The sequence below is a fragment of the Anomalospiza imberbis genome, chromosome 2 (genome assembly GCF_031753505.1).
Source record: "Anomalospiza imberbis isolate Cuckoo-Finch-1a 21T00152 chromosome 2, ASM3175350v1, whole genome shotgun sequence".
Classification (NCBI taxonomy): Eukaryota; Metazoa; Chordata; class Aves; order Passeriformes; family Viduidae; genus Anomalospiza; species Anomalospiza imberbis.
The window spans coordinates 56986376-57006482 of NC_089682.1; the positions used below are offsets into that span (position 1 = coordinate 56986376).

The following is a 20107-nucleotide window of genomic DNA, read 5'->3' on the forward strand; positions in this document are numbered from 1 at the left end:
TCCTAAATTTCAAGGAATGGACCCAGTCTGGCACCACTGAAGTAAGAAAATGGGAAGTGAAAGCCTAGCCCTTCTAGAAAAAGCAACAAAAGAAAATGCCATACTGTATTTACTAATTGCAGTTTAGACCTTCCAAACTAAGTATTTAGGAGTATTTGTTTTATGGTTTAGCAGAACAACCTAAACAGTTTGAATATTAACAACATGTAAAACATGAGAAGCCATTCCCCCTAAAAAAAATAGGCATTATCAAGCAAGTCAGCTGCCATGTGTTGAGCTGCTATGGTGGTGTTTTTGACAGACTTGTGTACCTGCAAGTATTTTTAGATTTGTATCTTCAAGTATTTTAAATGTTTTTCTTTACTTGAATGCCATAATATCTCAGAAGGATCCCTTTCCAAGCTGAAATTAAAATAGAGAAGTACTTAGATTTAAAAAAAAAACCTCTCATTACATTTTTAGGCATGGAATCCCTTACTTACATGTATTTTCATCTTCTCTCAACTGTTTTCCACTAAATTATTACCAAAAGCCCACTGATACATAGCTGAGTGTGTGTGTGTGTGTGTGGGAGCATGAAATCCTTTGGTGTACTCCTCAAAGCGCACTGAAAACTGCTTTACTGTATCATTAAAAAAAAAGTTATGTTCTAGAACTCCAACAAGTTAGTTTCTGCTGGCCAAAGTTCAAACATTTCAGTTATTACTTAAAGACTCTGAATAAGCAGTTCTCACAGTGAATAAAGTCAATTAATGAAAATAAATCCAACTCCCTACTTAGTCTTTCACTCCCAGTACAGACAGGGTATGTGATGACTGCTGAAGTAACGTACTTTACCCTGAGGGGAAGTTAGGGAAAGAGGCACTCCTGTACACAGTGATGCTCCAGATGACTGTGGAACAGTTTTTGTTAAGTCTAAAGGGGTTCTTCTTAATTCAGGAATTATGCAGAGTCCACGCTTCAGAGAACACCAGGAGAGCACGGAAAAACTAGGAGCCCAAAATAAAGATACACTAGAATCTTTTTGGCACGAGGAGAGGGTCTAAATGCAGTTAATTGAAAGATCTTACTCCTCTCAACACTTAGTTATTTATGTTAAAATCACAAAAGACAGAGCAAAAACTATTACTGAATCATTATTTTTTATCTCTAACACTAAATGTAGGATTTTTCTTCTCCTTCCTTTAGAAACTTTTATTTCCAGTCTTTTCTGACTTAAGTTTGTTAAATACTACAGTTCAACCTGTTCGGTGAGCTTGTTGGAATTTAAGAGGCAGAAGATATCAAAGTGAGCATTTACATTTATAAATTACAAGCAAATTTGAATAGTGTATGGGAGAACCAAGACCAAATCAGAAATGAAAAAATACAGTCATTTACAGATGGATACACTGGACTACAGTTTAATTAAAGTACTTGTCTTCCAAAAGGAATCACACTGGTTTGCAGTAATCCCCTTTGCCAAGCCACCAACCTAACTGGCAGTGTTGTCATACCTGAAACTGAGCCATTAATGCCAGTGGATTATTTTGACTGTTGTCAAATGTCAAAACGTCAAAGATGCCAACACAATTAACTCGTAACCTTTAGGAACAAGAAGAGAAAAGGAAAAATTGCCATTAAACTTTATTGGTTACTCAATTTTCCCTCCAGCATTCATTGAATTGTTTGATATGATAAAAGACATCAGTACTTAGCAAATTACTATGCATCATAAAAGACCGATTTTACTATTTGATAAAATGCACAGACAGCATTCAGTTTATAAATAAATCAACAAATTCCTAAACTGACAGTAGTGGGTCTGATCTGTAGTTTGAGGATAATGTATAAGTCTTCCCAAAATATGTTTAAGAATACCTTTAAAAAACCAAAGTTACAAGCATTAGCACACTACCTCAGGCCAGTTGAGAGAACTTAGTAGCTCTTTATGTATCAGGTGCACAGTCAGCAGCTGCCAGGAACACAGAGCACAGTGAGACCAAATGCTTTCATTACCTTGTTTTGCCTGTTACCAGAATCTTCGTTGGATCCATAACCCTGCACGCCAGTCCTGCTGTGTGAATGGTCCGTAAGGCAGAGCTGAGCTGCACAATATATGCCCATATCAAAGACTCTGGAAGCAACCCCGCATGCTGCCGTGGCAGAGGTCCATCATGCTGTCCTAGAACCAAAACATTGTGAGCATCAATAGAAGGCTGCTGTGCAAAAAGCAAAGTACAACATCTTGAATTATACAATTAACTCACATACTCATTTCATTTAACTCTCAAGAGTCCTTGAAAGACACATTTATGTTGCTTTAAAGGTGAGTTTGGGAATAGATTTTTCTTCATTGGTTGGTTTCACATGGGTTTTTTTGAAAATGCTGACAATCCATTAGGCATTATTTTTATTCTGATATTCAGGGAAATGATGTTTTGAAGTTGACAATGAGCACTGATTGGAAATTGCTCAAAGTAGATGGTACATCAAAATATGCAGCTACTTCAGAAGTAAAAACACCAATATCCTGACACAAAAAGCGTGTACCGCAATAGCTGCAACCTTTTACCTCCTTTATTGCAGGTAGGCTTCTCAATTAAACATTTTCTCATCTAATAAGAAAAAAATAACAAGCTAATTTCAACTTACATGAGCAAATCAGACAAAGATTTGGAAGCTAAACATCACTGAACACAACTTCACTTATGTTCTGCTGTGACACAGCTCCCTGACAAGTCATCACTGCATGACCCCTATTCCATGGGTCATATGAAAGAAATGCATTACTCCCCTTCCAAATGGATTTGTAGTTCTCCTTTCAAAAGTAAGACTCAATCTTTGCAAACACACACTTAAATCCTACATTGCAAACAGTTTGAGTAACACTGAGTCACACATGAAAAAATGAAGATATAGATAACAAATGTTATTTTCAGTATGATGTGTGTAATTCAAGTAAGCTGGTATTGTTTGCCTTGCACAAAGTTGAAGCAGAAGAAAATACATCCAGAGTAAGACAGTACATCTCAATTTAACAAACCACAAGAGATATTTCAAGAGGTTGCCTAAGTACTGATCTTGCTTATTTTGAGACCATTAATATCAGTATTAAGCAAAATCACATAAGCATCTGATTGGTTTTGCTGTGAACTGACTGTGCTCTTCTCTGAGCATTTATTTCTTTTTAGCTTTATTTTTTTTGTTTGTTTGTTTGGGTTTTTTGGGGTTGTTTTGTTTCTTGTTCTTGTTGTTTTTTGAGGTTGGGGTGTTTTTTTCCCTCTTTCCTACACGACCATATCAACACATCTGTGCATTTTATCAAAGTGTATACTTGCATGCATATGCACACACAAAATACATGCACAGTGAAAAAAAGTGGAACACATTCCTGATAACTTTTTACTTGGAAATTTTATTGACTTTGAGGTGATGGGCTGGGAATGTTACAAGCGTTCATTTGTGCTTTGTTTTGTCCATTTTTGAAATTTTAGTTTGCTTTTCAGGTTTAAAATGCTGACTCCTTTAAAAAGCAATAAGCTTGGCATGTCTACTGAAAGCTGAATATAATGAGATAGTGTTTGTTTTTTCTGGCCCCCTGATGAATCATTATGCAAATTGCTTCCCACAAAAACCATCATTCCAAGTCTTATGTAGCAAACTTTTTCCCTCATAACTCTCGCTTCTTCAGAATGACAAAAATTATAATATAAAATGGCTGAGAAGATACAATATCCTGTACTAGTTGAGAATCTCTTTACTACTTGTTGTAGAATGCACTTTATATCTGATGAACAGCAACATGAGTAGTAAGTTTAACAGGGATGTGTATGGATACTGTAAGAAAGTTACATCTGTACAAAGTAAGTCTAAAATAGAAATGTTGCTATCATAACCCAGAGAGAGAGAAGCTGAAACTTGGCAGTTATTTTTGCACATGTATAACAGCACCTGCCCTTTGATTTTCAAATTAAGGCAATGTAACCAAGAAAATATCCAATATACACTGAAAGACCACAGTTCAACACAGCTTCTCCTCATCTATCAGAAAATCTCAAGCAACATTATTTTACTACTGGAAAAACTTACTTGAGGTTACAACCAAATCTAGGCTGCTGCTTTCACACCAGTTGGCTGCACCCCACATTCACCTATGCTAAACATACAAACTAAAACATGGGAAGAATCAGCCTTGAAATGCCCTCTTACATATCTATCTGTTCAAAATAAGCATGATTAAAAGCAGTTCAGTTGGCTCAATGCTGGCTACAATGTATGTCCCAAGAGGCCCATCAGACCTGCTGCAGACAGCACTTGAGTAAGGACCCAAGGAGATGAGACCCAAAAGCTTGCTCTTCAGGCGAAACACACAGTTGGAAAGCTTTCCAAACAGTGCTGAACACAAGGAAAAAACATCACAAGAATATAAGTAAACATTACCCAAATGATCAGAGTATTACTTGAAAAAGTGTTTTTTAAAGAGATTCCATGGTTGATTTGCAAAGGCTTCCCACCACAGGTTGAATCCATGGCCACAAGCAAAATTTCAGACTGTGTTCTTCCCACCTACTGCATGGCAGATTCACCTCTCCCAATAATTTCATCTCTGTGATGTAGAACACAGTCGCTAATGGAAAATATTAAAAATTTAAAACCGGCCATTTCAAAAACACAGGTTATGCATTATTTTTCCTTACCACATTGGGATAAACATAAATAAATAAAAATGCTGACACTTATTTTTAGTTCTGTGGTATGCTGTTGACAACAGAACAAAAAAATTACCCTCTATACCGGTGTGCATGTGTATATTAAGTTTTTGCTAGTTAAAAAAAGCATTCAAATGAAATTCTATTCTCCAGAGCAAGTATGAATCCAGGAATAGTCCTGGGGTGGGAAGTAAGACCTGGGAACACCAGCAGCAGGACATGTTTGACATCATCAGGAACACTGGAAGTGTGCCAAGAAACAGCAATTCTCACACAGTTATGAAGGAAAAAAAAAACCCAATGCAAGATTCAGCTGTTTACTAAATTGAACCTCTCAGGCTTGTAAACCAGTCTTTTACATTTAGACTGTGAATTGTTCAGTGTTTACTTGGTGTTCCTAAGTTAAAGTACTGAAAACAAGACAAATGCAGTAGCCTTCATCTCTCCTTCAGGGAAACTTGGGGTTTGGTTTTACATTTCCCGGTTTTCGATACACAGGAAGGTTCTGAACTACTAGAATGCAGCAGTATTTTTGTGAAAATTCCAAAGCTACTGAAAATTCAAACTTTGAAAAAGTTGCAGCTTTTGGCAAAGGTATTTTAGGATAATTATTAGTCACATACTTTGTCTTCAAAACATCAAGCTGACTTTCAATATTCATATATTCTTACTCCTCATCACACACTATTCATCTAGTCATCACACAACTTATTTCTTTTTCAATGGAAGGGGTATTTTATGAAAAAACATTCAGCACATGGGGATGCAAAAACTGTGAAGTCAGCAGTGAAGTCCATTTTTGTGCATGACATACTACTACTAATGTGTCAAAAGCAAAGCAAGTTTCCCAGACCATGCTTATCTTTAACAGAAAGTACTTGTTTTCTGAAAAACAGAGACTGTGCTGCTGAGAACTCCTTCTAACTGCATGTACACCAATATTTAATTGCTCAGTGTTTAAAAGTAGACCAAAGGACATAACAAAGGCATGCTTATCTCTGCCAACCACAAAAACTCATCAGGACAAACCTTTCTGGCAGCTGTCAATAGTTACTGTTAATTTGCCATGATTTTCTGGCTGTTAAGTTTTAAAGTACATACATTCAGAATTTGGTTTACCATTCAATTACTAGACTGTTAAGAGCAACATTTCAGTACTTTGGGTTAACTTGCTAATGCAAAGAGAACATAATTTTGGCAGACATAAATGCACTAATACGTGCTATAATCTGAAGCTAAGAAATATAAGAAAAGTGGAAGAAAACCAAAAAGTTCCAGAACAACAGATTTAATGTTTAGAGTATGAAGAAGTGTTTTGAGGAAATATAAGAAGTGAGAATAACATAAGAAGAAAATTTTCAAATAAATGTACTTTGAGTAGAAATTAACTGAAAATTAAGATTCCCGATTTTAAAACATGTGCAAATTTAGTAAAATATGACAGAACAATGTTAGTTTATCACAGTGTACCATCTGAAGGATGACTAGGTATCATTGAATAAAGAACAGAAGCAACAAATTCTACTGCATTCAGAAGTTAGAGACATTCAGAAGCATTCAGAAGTTAGAGACATTAGTTTACAGTATAAAAATAAATGTAAGCTGTTATTTTTCTCCTCCACACCAAATCTCTAGCAAAATAGTGCTGTAACAGGGTCTGTAAATAACATGGCAAGAAGAAAACACCCAGGACTGACCACATTGACACCAGTGACATGCAAGACAGCCATGTAAACCATAATCCTCATCTTTTAACTATCAAGGTCTCATGTTGCCAACTGAAGTGTTGAACATAAATAAGGTTGCATACCTGAAATCAAATTCTCTGAGTTCACTGATCAGGTTCATAGTGTTGTGCCTCCTAAAACCTTTATAAGCAATTGTACTAATCTGGGCCTCATGCTGCAGAGTACCCAACTTCCATCCATTCCCCTGCTTCTCTTGGGAGTCTCCTCTAGGCAGGCAGACGGCCAAGAAACTCTGTGAGGGGATGGAGAAAGGATCCGTGAAGGCAGGCAATTCTGAGAAGTCAAGTTATAGGTATGCAATCTTATTTTTCTCTCAAATTGCTCCTTCTACTGAGGACCAGACTAGAAAGCAGCAGTTATCAAAAAAAAAAAAAAAAAAAAAAAAAGGCCAAGGCAAAGATATGCAGAAAGATCTGGCAAAATTTGGGAATTCAGGTGACTTTTCCCCTAATTTATCTACTGAAAATATTGAAAGAGCAGGCAGTAAGTGCCACAGTCAGGAGACAGTTATCTTCCCTACATATCCCTGTAAGCTCTGTTCCAACAACTCAATTAAGTAATACTTTGGTTTGAACAGACATTGATGTCTTATTTCCAACTTCCCATACTACTCCTGCCTAAAAAAGGAAGCTGAAGTAGGTGAAACAAAGGGCCCAGATAACCCATGAGCCTGTTTCAAAGACACATACACAAAAATCAGCTTGCCATGAATATTGAAGTGTATAAACATAAACAAGTAGAATATTCTATTAGCCTCTAGTGATTTGCAGCCCAAAGATAAATATCATGCCTATGCAGTCCCCAAATATTTCTCATCCATGAGTAAGCCCACTTCCCCCTTGAACCTAGGCAAATGTCCACAATAATCTGTGAAAGTTCAATGGCATAATTATCATTACATAGGTTTTGAATCTGCTACCTGTCTAGTTTCATTGGTAAGTCCTTGGTTTTAGGCTGGAAGAAATAAAAGTTTTTTTAGTAATTTCTTCATTATTCCTGATGATTTTTCAGACCATATTCCAGTCATTTTTAACCCCATTATATTCCTTTCTGTCTTTAAAAGCATGAAAAGCATTATTCCACTCTGCTGTTCTTCATCCAGTTGTTCCAGAGTTTTGATAGTCCCTGTCACCTCATCTCAACTTTGCTGCTCTTCTACACCCTTCAAAATGCATGAGGAGGAACACAGCTACAGATAGGAGTCTATCAGGCACACACATCTTGAATACAATGTCTACCATTTCACTGCCCTTTTCTTAATAAGCTACATCAACCTTTTTCCAGCTATTCGGCAAGAGGACAGTATTTTCTTCAATCTACTTAACTGTGGTCCCAGACCTACTACTGAGCAGCAACAGTCACAACAGAGGCCATCACTTCATGTTTAAAGCTAATTACATTTTTCTTTTGATCACATTGGTTTACATTACATCACCTGCTATATTATCAGTAGGAGTTCTAGTCTTGTAAGATCCTTCTGCAATCAATCACAATTGGCCTTTATTTTTAACAATCCAAATAATTTGGTATTACCAGCAAACGTTGACAGACCATTTATCTTCAGAGCAAACAAGTGAATATGTTAAGAAATACAAGAAGATGTCCTGGGAGTTGTGAGACCCGTCAGTGATCTTCACTGTTCACTCTTTCTGTTTCCAATATTCTAACCAGGCATTAACCTGAGAACCTTCTCTGCCACGAACTACTTAGGCTCTTTTAAAGACTCTGTTGGACTTCACTGAAAATTCCAAGGACTTATCCGCTGGATCTTCCTTTAAAGAACTTTGATAGACTAATGAGACATGATTGCCCTTTATAGGACCATAACTTAATTGTTTTCCAGCGTGACTAAAGAATGTGTTCCCAAGAATTTTATTGTAACTTCTATTATTTTACCTAGAACAGACATCATTCTACTATGATTCTCTACTGAGATACAAAAACATAACAAGGACTGATTCACATGGAAATTGAAAACCTTGACTGGGAAACGCTCAGAAGTCTAGTCCTGCACGTAACAGTCATTAACCTAGCCGTAGATCTTCCAGTTTTATCTCACCAAATTAGTTTTACATCAGGCTCATTGAATCTGTAATTGCACTCTGATTTGCCACAGGATATGACACATCAAACTAGGGTTTCCTCCGCCTGAGATACTACCACCAAAATCAGCGGTGGAAATCAAGCTCCATCTCCACTTATATTGGTCAGCTCAGTGCAAAGTCAGTGGGAATTACGCAGTATATAAGGTATCCACAAGTCTTTGAGTGTATATAAGGTTTTCTTCAAGCCTTTGAACATATTCACACACTACCAAACCACTATACCCTGATGTAAAAGATAGTCAAGTGAATTCTAGATCTCGACTTTTGAAAGAGTTTGAATTCACAGCTAAAAGCTCTAATTTCAAAAGGTACAAGAAAGAAAAAAAAAAAAACTTAGCTTCTGTTTCTCTTCATATGCTAGCAGCCTACAGACATTTAGGGAAGATCTTCTCTAATTAAAAAAAAAACAGGCCAAGTCACAGTCATCTGGTTATTCCTAGTGCTGGATGTAATTTCAGGGCTGGTCCTGCATCAAGTCAGAAGTTGGTCCAAAAAACTCTGCAGGGTATTTTTCTACCTTAAGTCTTTCTGTGATTCCGTTCAGCAGTGACCACCTCTCTTTCTCAGCATGGCACTGTTTGAGTTGCAAACACCTGACTGCAGTTTGTAAGACTGCAGGGGTCACAAACTTGTCCTAACAGGAAGAATGATTGACAGCACACTGTTTTGGAGAGGAAAAGGCTATAGCCACAAGCATATGAGCTCTACTGGGCTACTCGCTGAGCCACAGACCATTCTGTGACAGATCTCATTTAAGAACATTGATGTAGTTTTAGCGACTCCATTGAAGCTATGTATAAACATCATAAAAAACCAATTCAGACTTAAGATGTGAAGTTGGTGTCTGAAAAGAATATGGTACAGGGATTTTTCAATTAATTTCTTGTCTTAACTAGTACTTCAAAATTCAAATCATCAAATAAAATACTGTCTAATTATTCCTCATAATACACAGTGAGGAAAAAAACAGAAGGGTAGGACACCTAAACAGTAAGCATCAAATTGGCATAGCATATCTTTTGAATTTTGGAATCATCACCATTAAATGCTATGTGTTACCTGGTGACAGACCTGCAATAAGGACACCAGAGCTCATGGCTCCCAATTTTGTTCCAACTTATTTTTCTTTCAAAGAGCCGTAATTCCCTTACACGCTGACATCAATTTTATACTTATTTGATAATTTAAAAAAATTTTACAAATAGGAGGTGAAGAAGAACTCTCTCATATCAATCAGCTTATGGTATGACAGAATTTATTAGCCAAAAAATTATGCTGAACAACTATTTGTGACCAGATGTTTACTGCTGAAGTACTGGAAACAGTGTATAGAAGTATTATATCATAGTGTGGTTTCCTTACCCCATTTCCGTTTTGTGAAATAGGAATCAGCACTAGGGTCATTGAAGTGTCTGCTCATCATGGTCTCTCCTCCAGCATGAAAATCATATGCAAATACTAGAGCTTAAAAATAGAAACAGGTGATGTTTACTGACTCAAGCATATTTGGAAAAAGTATCAACACATCAGCTGGGGGGAGCGGGGGGGAGGGGCAGTGGGAAAGAAAAACTTACAATGTTCTCCAAAAGCTTTAGTGGTAAACACTTCACGCAGAGTTACGATATTTGAGTGCTGAATCTTTTTCCACATGTCAACCAATACCATGCACTTTGTGTTAACGAGACGAAAACCTAGAGAAAAAATGAAACCCGTGGTTTAAAGTATAATGTTCAGAATGAGAAGTTTTTACTTTAGCATTTTGTCTGCAACTGCTGAGAAGCAACCAGACACTAAAATATGACTTGTATGCTTAGGAATGCTTGTCCTACTGAGACAACCCAATTCTTCTCACCATGTATCCTCCGAAGGCAATATGGCAGGTCATCTTTACTATTTACAGCTTTATAGCATGATGTGATGTACCCAAAGTTGCTCGTTTTCTGTATCCGATTGGGTGGTGGCAGTGGTTCCAAAGGAAAGAGACTGTGGTAGCTGTCCACTTCCGCAGGAACTGCTAAAATACACAGAAACACATTAGGCCTCAGCTGACTTTGAGAAAATTGCTGAGTAGCAGAGAAAATGAAAATGACTTTCACTAATATACAAATTATCTCCACCAACTTTTAGATGCATGTGAAGTTAAAATTCACTACTTTTGCTTTAACAACAACATATTGGTAGGCTCCCAGAAGTGAACCCACTGACCTAAAATTGTCTTCAGAAAAAGTGTTACACCAAGTAAGATCAACAGAATAGATGCCATTTCCATTCCATCTGCCATTTTCTCATTTACCTTAGAAATTCACCCTTACAAATTATATTTCTTTGGTGTTTTTCCTTTACTGATTCAATCATAAGCACCAATTTCCATGCAGACTTCATACCACAGTAAGAATCGCATTTTCATCAGAAAAAAAAAAGCAAGTGTAAGTCTTATGTGTTTTATTACAGTGGTTTATAAAACAGGGAGAGAGAAGTGCTAAAGGTTTGGAAATCAGATTAAGAGATTACCCTCATACTAAACTGCACTATTTTAAGTGCATCACTATCATATTATGCACATATTTGAGAAAATACTGCAAGCAAAAATTGTTTAAATCAAGCCAAATAATGTAAATTCCCCAAAAGCCAAGTCACAGTAAATAGTATATGGTTCTTCTGCCTGACAGCTAGTACACCACCTTCTCTGATATACCAGCCAAGTCACTTCAAAACAAAAAAAAATGTTTACATCCAACATTTGAAAAATATATGCATAATTTAAAGAAGTACCTAATATCTACAAAGTAATACAAAAAACTGTTCTTCACAAGGCTTAACTGTCTTAATGATTTTTCCTTTCTCAGCAATTTGAACTATTCCTAACCATTATGGAGTTTCAAAACAGAAGAAAATTACAATACAAGACAGAAAAAATAATTCATATTTCTGAAACACTGCATTTGGTTAACCATGGTCCAGGCTGATGATTAAAGCTCCATGAAAAAATAAAAACAGGTGGCAGTTTTTGCAAGAGCTTGTTAATATAGATGAGTGTACATGGTTGCAGAAAAACATGATCACTGTTTAGAGTTTTGAGAAACATTTACTTACCAGGAATATCAGCCTGATCAATCTGGGCCATAGTTATTAAGTGTCTGTTGATAAGTTCCTGAAGGAAAAATTAAGTTAAGTTTTGAACATTGTAATTCAGCTCATTATTTTTTATAATTTAAGAAAACACTGTCTTTGAAGTACTAGCTACCTGTACTAAAATAAAGAATTGATGTGTCATGGGCAGAGAGGGTCAGAAGATCAATAGCTTCAAATTTTGAATGATAAAATACTTAAATTCTTGAAGGAGCTTCAGAAGACATTTACTATAGCTGGCACTACTACAGTAAATCTGAAATTAATAACACTCACAGCCAGCCTTGAGATGATGAACCCTGAGAAGAGCTCTTCAACTAACACCTGCATACACTTCCATTTCAGTGGGAGACAAAAACTGAATAGTTTTGCAGCTAAAATAATGCTACGAAAATAAACCCATGCACACCAAAAAACCACATCAGTAATAGTACTGAGCTGAATAGTAAATCACGGCATGCAGATTAGATTGCAGTTATATATGTTGTAACTCACCCCACCCTCTGTTGTATTTCACCTATTACAAGATTTGATTTTTCAAATTCTCCACAGGGAAAACTGACTGCACAGATTGCAAGTGTCTACTTCTGTTCTACCATTAACAATTTTCTATTTTTTGCCAAGATATTAAATTTTCCTTTAAACTCTCTAACATCTTACCTGTCTGAGCTCATCTGCCATGAAGAAGGAAGGTGCATTTGCTTTTGGCTGCATGTAAGCAACATGAGGTGCAGCTGGATGGTAGATGTGGTAATTTGGAAAAACCTAAAAATAAAATATTTCAAGAAGCTTTTTAAAGTGCTTAAGGATAAAGTAAATGAAGAGTTTTCTCACTCTTTCAATTGAAACTATGAAATCCTCACATACAGTACGAGTTACAAATATATTGTCAGATACATTACAATTTTTTTATGTGGTATTCACTTCTAAAGATTTCAAGGGAGAGGGAGGTGTATGCGTATATATGTATGTACACAGTTATTTCCACAGTTTTGTAACTGCCTTTTCCCCATCACTGTAAATATAAGAGTTATTTAACCTATCAAAAAAAAAATCTGACTTTTTGATGTTTTCTCATTATGTATGTATCCATTGAGACATATAGAATTCTTTCTTGCTATTGCTGTATTAAAACCCCAGAAAGCTCTACACAGCTGTAGAAATATATAAAAACTTCTCTGGTCCTCATATTTCAGTGATTTTTGGAGAACAACAGAAATAACTAAAAGGCCTCATCTTCATACAGAATAAGCGGTTTGTAGTATTAAAAATAACATCTGTAGTATCAACCAACTCAGCACTTACAAACTCCAGACAGTTGTGTATTGAAAGCCAACATACCATTCCAGTTAGAGGTGCTGGAGTTGTATCAGTGTAGAAGTATGTTGTTCCACCCACTGTTTCCTTCTGGATCACCTGGCCAGTAGATGGAGGCTGAGAGACAGCGTTAGCGACAGACGCAGAGGCACTAGTAGGCACCATATAGTTTGCTGGGTTAGGAGTATGACTTCTTCTTCGAGGAGCAGGAGATGTATGAGGAGTTATTTTGGGAGAATGAAGAGGAGAAGATCCTGCTGACAGTGACATTCCTTAAAGAAACACAAGACATTCTTGATCAAATCTGTCATCAAAAAAATTTAGCAATTTGAGAAAAGCAGCCTTCACTATCAACAACATTCTGAGCAGGTGAGACACTTAACTCTTCATATAGATATAGAAATCCTTGAGAGATAAAACAGTAAGAGCATGACTGAACAGATATCTTTTCCCCAAAATCTTTGCTTATTGTAGAGAAATAGGGCTTGGGAACTTGCAATATATACGTGAAGAACTGAAATGAAAAACATAAGTAGCTGAAAAGGGAAGACAAGTCAAAATAATACTGCGTCTAAAAGATAGTTCATTAAACTGCAAAAAGATAAAATATTAATGACTATGTGAGTGTTTACTTAACAGTTACATGAGCAGTCAATGAAGTTTGCTTAGCTGTAATTCACTTCACCTAATTATGTATGTACCTTTTATTAGAACTCCACAGCTATAAATGTCTCCAGTAATATAGCGCACAAATAAGTGTGTTAATAATACACAAAATGCTACTATTAATAACTTCAGGGGAGTAATTAGCTATTTTCCTGCAATTATTATATTCAAGTCATTCTCCAAAAGATCTATGTGATACGTAAAAATAGGTGACATCTCATGATAAGAAGTCTATTAAACATTCCTGTTGGAATTTTCTAATTTATTTGAAATTATTTTATTGGCTGGTGTTCACCTTCAACATTACAGGGGCAACTCCACTGATGCCTAAGAAACTCTGCTTCTAAACAAAGTGCATCAATGAGAAATACAAGGGCAACTTTTTTGCATACATACTTTTTAGTTACCAAACAGTCTAATTACTTTAAGAGTTATTGCATGCAGAATTCTCAGATTTGCTTACTTATAAAAATTAGGTGTAAAATAGACATTCCAGGGTGCTGCTGAGGAAGAGAACCCTTAAAAAACCTCCTTGCAGACCTGACACATTCAGGTGTTCAGATTAACACCAAGGAAAACATCTTTGAAAGGTATTATTGCTCAGTTCAGACTGGAATGGACTTTCTCTTCTATATAGTCAGAATTGTATTAGTCATAGTAAATCTTTTCCTTGAAAGGATAGAAGATACACAGCTTTCATATTTAACATTCTACTGACAGCTGAGAATTCTTCTCTCATTAAGAATTGGTAGTTATTACTCAGATACCTGATTAAATTAATTACATAAACTCTAGTAACCAGAGTAATTTAAGCAAATATCCAACTAATGAAAGCAAGAGGAACCTTTTTTGCATGCACACTTGTTAGTTACATAAACCAGTTTATTAACTTCAGTCATGAGTTACTGCATGCAGAGTTCTCAAAATGCATCATCAGTAATGTGTAGGAGTGATTTCACACTTGTATCGTGTCCCTAAAGTAATCTCAGCCCTCCCACATTTCATTTTTTTCTTTTCTAAAACAAAAGCAAATAAGTTTCAGTATTAACACGTAAGCAGTACCTTGGGAAAAATTACTCTGAAGCTGTATTATCCCAATGATATTAAAAGAATATTTGTAACCTTTCATTTAGCTCCTCTCAATTCTCCTTTGATATCTCAAAAACCATGTTTATTAATTCAGCAAAATTCTCTTTTGTTCCTCAAAAGTGAATAGTTCCAACAAAATGAACAAGATTTTTAAAATGTAACTGTGGTAAAATCATATGCCTTTCTTCTTAATTGTGTCTTGTAAGTCATTTACTCTTTTTATAAAACTGTAAAATACAAGAATATGAAAGGAAAAAAGTCTGCACTTTTGTAGGCTAGAACTTTTCTTTGTGTTAATATGTATACATGTGTGTACACACACCTTGTAGATAAGCAGTATTGTAGAACATTGCTGATCAGCACACTAACTTAAAAAATGAATACTAATAGGCACTGCTAAATGGTAACATAAATAGTCTCCTAAAATCTGTTTAGAAATTAACTGTACGACTGCAAAATGTTACATATTTTGATAGCACCAATTTATCTCACAGAAGAAAAGTAAGTTTTCATTACGGTAGAAGTTACCTTAAGTGACTGAGTAACACTTCAATATTTCAACAGCTCTGTAGATATTGTTACATTTTTAACAAAAGACTAAAATACTTATTTCTTAATCTATTCTTAATCTACTGGGGGAAAAGATCAATTTCAAAGGAAACCATGTATTAGTATTAAAAGCTGAAGGATGACTAAAGTGGCCATTAAACTGAAGCAAATCTACAGTTTATGATAACTAAGAGTTCTCTTCATCTATGGAAAGTTACTGACATGTCTTTTTCACTCTTTTCAAATAAAGCAGTATTAACTGAAGTCCTCGCAAGCACATAATCTCAACTCAAACTAAATGGCTTCAAGAGTAACTCAATAAAACAGCCAACTGTAGGGATCATGAAATAAGAACTCAGCAGCCTTCATATATACTGATGGAAAATTAACTGAAGACCTCTCTGCTTTCAAATAAACACTATAGGTACAAGACAGTAAGTAATACCTTACAGAAATGTGAAGACTTGCAACTGGCTAAAATTATACTGTGACCTTCTACTACAAGTTTCCCAGAAGAAAAAAGACCTCTAGTGACTTTTACAGATACAATTTCAAACAATTTCCACTTCAAGATTTACTTCTTAAAAAAATTGATTCCTGCCAAAGAATAGTTACACACATAAATCCTTAACGTCTTTGCAGAGGTATTAATGCAAAATCGAAAGAAAAAGATCACAGCATTACAAAAATCCTTTCAGATGGCCTTCCAGTCTAGTTAGATCTCATTTTAAAGGGACATTGAGAGTTCAGTGAAAATCATCTGGCAGGCAGAATATATGGCCTCCTCATTTGCTAATAAGCATAGTGAGTTCAAGAGACAAAAGAAGCTTGACTAGAGTTTGGTATTATTCTACTAGAACAATATACTACACATGCTACAAGAATTTTGCCCCTAATGCCGTGGTGGGTACAGACAGTTTGAGACAACAAATATTGAAGGTGACATATTCTTCTGAGAGACTTGCATTACATTCTGCACAATCTGAATAACTACTGAAAGCCCAGCATAACAACAACAACAAAAAAAAGAAAAATTCTTAATACAGTGAAACTATGCATATTTAAGTACTTCAGGCAGCTAATAGATAGCTAATAGATAGCAGATATCACCCCCTTCATTAGTATTTCAATCAGTTAAAAGCACACTAATAATAATATTTAATCATAACAAATGGAATTAGAGGAAAATAAAAGAAATAGCTTCCAAAACAAGTGATTACATATTCCTACTGACTCATACTCAAGAAAATAGATGTTACTAAACATACAGTAGTAACAACGGAATCAGACCTCACAGAATTAGGCTGGTTTTAACAGCAGTTTATATAAATGCCCATTCACTTAAGGGCCTAAGAAAAAATGAGCTTTTAAAAATCTACTTATGATTTACATACATATATACACATCTGTGTATACACACATATACACACATGTATGTATTTCTCACTCATATCAGTGATCTCTACAAATAATATTAAGCTTTCTCTACAAGTGGGTTCAAGATTCCCCTGTATTAAAATTCAAATGCCAACAGGAATATTATGACAGACATCAAAAAGCCTGTTTCAAATTGTCCCTCTCCATTCCTTGTCTTGGGGAATCTTAATACACTTAAAGTCAAATACAATCTTAAAAGATGAACTGCAAGGGGAAAGGGCTTCTTTCACTTTTCTGTCTAAAAAGAGGTGTCACAGTATGCAGATGTCAAGGTGTCAGATGGAAATGGTTGTGGGATTTGAAGACCTTTTCCCACCATTCACAGTGAATGTGCAGGCTACCTACACACACCGGCAGCTCCTTATGCCTTCTTATTCTGTAAAGAGAGAGATCATACTTACATATCCCTCTTTATTCTCATATTTTCATTTATTGCCTTGATTTTTATTTTTGAAGTTTCATTGTGACTAAGGAAAGGGAAATGGCAGACTTTGAAACGCATTTGAGAGAATGCCCAAAGACATTTTATGAGATTAATGTTTCTAATAAAGCTTTGTAGCACACAATGTATTTGAATTAAAAGCTAGGTTGTATTTTGAATCTGATAATTCACACAGATAATCAGGATCAAAGGGCATTAAGCATGATTTCTTAATGACTCAGTATCAACAACTTTTTGATTTGATGAGAATTCACAACTTAGTGAGGCAGGTTTTCATTAAGCTCATATGTATGCAAATCAGCTGGCCTACAGCATTACAGGTTAAAAAAAACCTTCAAGTTTTGCCTGCAAATTTACTAGTTTACAACCATACCCCTATGCCTCTAATGCTTGTAAGACATTCAGAGGTGAAAAATTAACACTTACCACATTTAACACTTTATCACTTTAATGTTCTGTGTTTTAGAGATATCCCAGACTACTAGGTAAATTTTGAAGAATGACAAAGCAAAGTAAATTTTAATATCAGATTATTTCAAGAACTTAAAGCAGCATCCTTAAATTCATTAACTATTTCTTTTTATTGTAAGCTTTCTATCAGGTCATTAACATTGTAGCTGTTTATTTTCAAGTTAATGAAATCTGCTTCATTCCCTAAACAATTTGGATAATCAATTCTTCCTCTTCAGTTTCAGTTGGAAAAAAAACGTAATTTTAGAGTCTCTTTGCCTTCTTCTGTTCTTACATTATTCTGGAATGGCTGCAGAACTTCCTCTGAACCATATTTGATCCAGGAGGCTGGAACAAGCTCTTAGGGCCTTCAGCCACACAAACCACCTCAGCTGAAAGTGCTCCATCTCCAGCTGGGGCTGTGGGCTCTGAGAACTACAATTCTGCAGCTCATCACAATGGAGATGTGTCAACTGGACACAAGCACAACACCTTCGCACTTGTGGCTCCTAAGCCTGCAGGTTCACAATGGCAGAAATGGGATCTCCTACATTCTGCATAGCTCAGAACCTGACTTGGACTAAATATGAAAGCAACAGCAATTTGCCGTCACTTCTATCAGTGACAATGGCATCATTCTTTAAGTATAACCTAGACATTTTTCACTACTAGAGTGGGGGCTATACATCTGCTCTCTCTCAAGTTCAACACAGCAATGATGTCTTATCACTTTGATGACATTCATGAATTTCTTTCATACATTGTGTTGCATATTTTAATCACATTAATACTCTAATACAGCTACGCAGGACTGGGTAAGATAAGCTTGTAAGCAAAAGTGCTATTTGAAGATTGTCAACTTCTTACTAGATTTCCCACACAAACAACAAACAGGGTGTGTTTGCTAGCAAGGAAAGGGAGGAGCAATAAGGTAGTATTCAGATGAGTTTATGGAAAAAGAGTTTGGAAACCATAAATGAGATCTATTTACAACTCTTCAGTGAAACAATTTTCTCCCACCACTTGTGTAAATCGCATTTTATATCACTCTATTAAAGGCCAACAAGATGAACATGACTCTGTGTTGAGATTACCCTAGAAAGCACTTACATAAGTAAACATGTGAATGTAGGAGTAACCTTCTTCCATGCTACATCCTAATTGATATGTCAAGCATGGATCCAACAAGTTACCCACTAAAGCACTTGAGGTTTCCCCTGTCATGTTTTTCACTATTTCTGCAGTACCGTTGACAAGACAGGCAGAACAAATATTTTCCAAGGACAAGAAATATTAGATGTCAAAAGTGGTTTTGATTTGCACCTACTTTTAGGAAAATCTCAGAAACTGGGTAAGTGAAAGAACTTACATTTTTTCATCATCAAGAAGGAAATCAAAGGACTGTTTCCATAATTTACCTACTTTGTTATGGGTGAATAAAACTATGGAAGTCTTAAATGCTCCTACAACATTTCCTTAATTCTCATGAAATTTTTATTGCCTCCAGTACCCTGTAAATTACAATAAGCAATCTTAATCTCACATAAATCCACAAAGTTATTCTACTGGAGAGTATGCACCCTTTAACTAGAAGGAGACTTATCTTTATTCAAAGGAAAATTCTTATGAACTCTTTATATGGCTTTTATTTGAAACTGTTTTCACTAACTAAAACCTAACATATCTCAACCATTTTTTCAAGACAACTTCAGATTTTTTTATTCTGTTATCCAGTATTATCTAAGTGGTGAAGTTTCCCCACACAAAGATACTGCTTTCTTAAATAAGAGCCTAATTTTTTAGAAAGACAACCTCCTAGCTGACCTTGAGGTAACAGGAATTTCTGTGGATGGATCCTGTTGACAGCTTTAATGTTGACATTTAAATAAAAATAAATGTCAGTGAGCAGTATTTACATAGGACACTTAGGTTAAGAGAATTCTGCACTCAGAGAAGAAAAGCTTCTAGAAAAATTCAGAAAATCCAATCAAGATCCCTACTTTGAACTATATTTTCATTTTAGTTATACAGGAAGAGAAAGGGAAACAAGCCAACTCTGCCTGAAGTTACCTCTTATGAATACTCCCCCACCCCTCTTGTCCATAAACAAACAATAGTATTTGAGACTAGAAAGTATGCAGCATTGGTATCTATATTTATTTCTAGGAGCTGAAATTGTTGTGTGAACTTCTTTCATCAGTGTTACTTATCCTTTCAAGTATTACTTACAGATAGTAAAGAAATTGGACTGTGAAGGATCCCTCTGAGACCCCACTGGGCACTTTCCAAAAGTAGATCATTTTACTGTATTCTATTTAATCCTTTACACACTTTTCAATCCAGGTGACAAGGCTGAGAGGCATATAAACACAACAGTTTTCCAATAAGATAGTACAGCACAATATAGGATCAAGCAGACACAGTTCCACAACATGTTCATTTGGTCAGCAGAAGTATCAATCACTTTCTTAGCCTGCTGTGCTA

The 20107-nt window shown here is 35.7% G+C and overlaps 1 protein-coding gene across 13 annotated transcripts in view; it reads right to left on the reverse strand.

Annotated features, from left to right (window-relative positions):
• Positions 1-20107, reverse strand: part of PAN3 (poly(A) specific ribonuclease subunit PAN3) — a 114008-nt gene that overhangs the window by 49536 nt on the left and 44365 nt on the right. For 11 of the 13 annotated variants that reach the window (XR_010996273.1, XM_068181196.1, XM_068181199.1 and 8 more), the window contains 8 exons: positions 13015-13262; positions 12334-12438; positions 11638-11695; positions 10397-10558; positions 10119-10235; positions 9907-10008; positions 1999-2164; positions 1497-1584 (listed from right to left, as the gene is read on the reverse strand). Coding sequence is in view for 11 of the 13 variants with exons in the window: in XM_068181196.1 (XP_068037297.1) it covers positions 1497-1584; positions 1999-2164; positions 9907-10008; positions 10119-10235; positions 10397-10558; positions 11638-11695; positions 12334-12438; positions 13015-13262 (1046 nt within the window). In the remaining 2 variants the exon portion in view is untranslated. Of the gene's footprint in view, positions 1-837; positions 990-1496; positions 1585-1998; positions 2165-9906; positions 10009-10118; positions 10236-10396; positions 10559-11637; positions 11696-12333; positions 12439-13014; positions 13263-20107 lie in introns of all 13 variants that reach the window. The other 2 variants (XR_010996274.1, XM_068181195.1) reach the window with 2 other exon arrangements.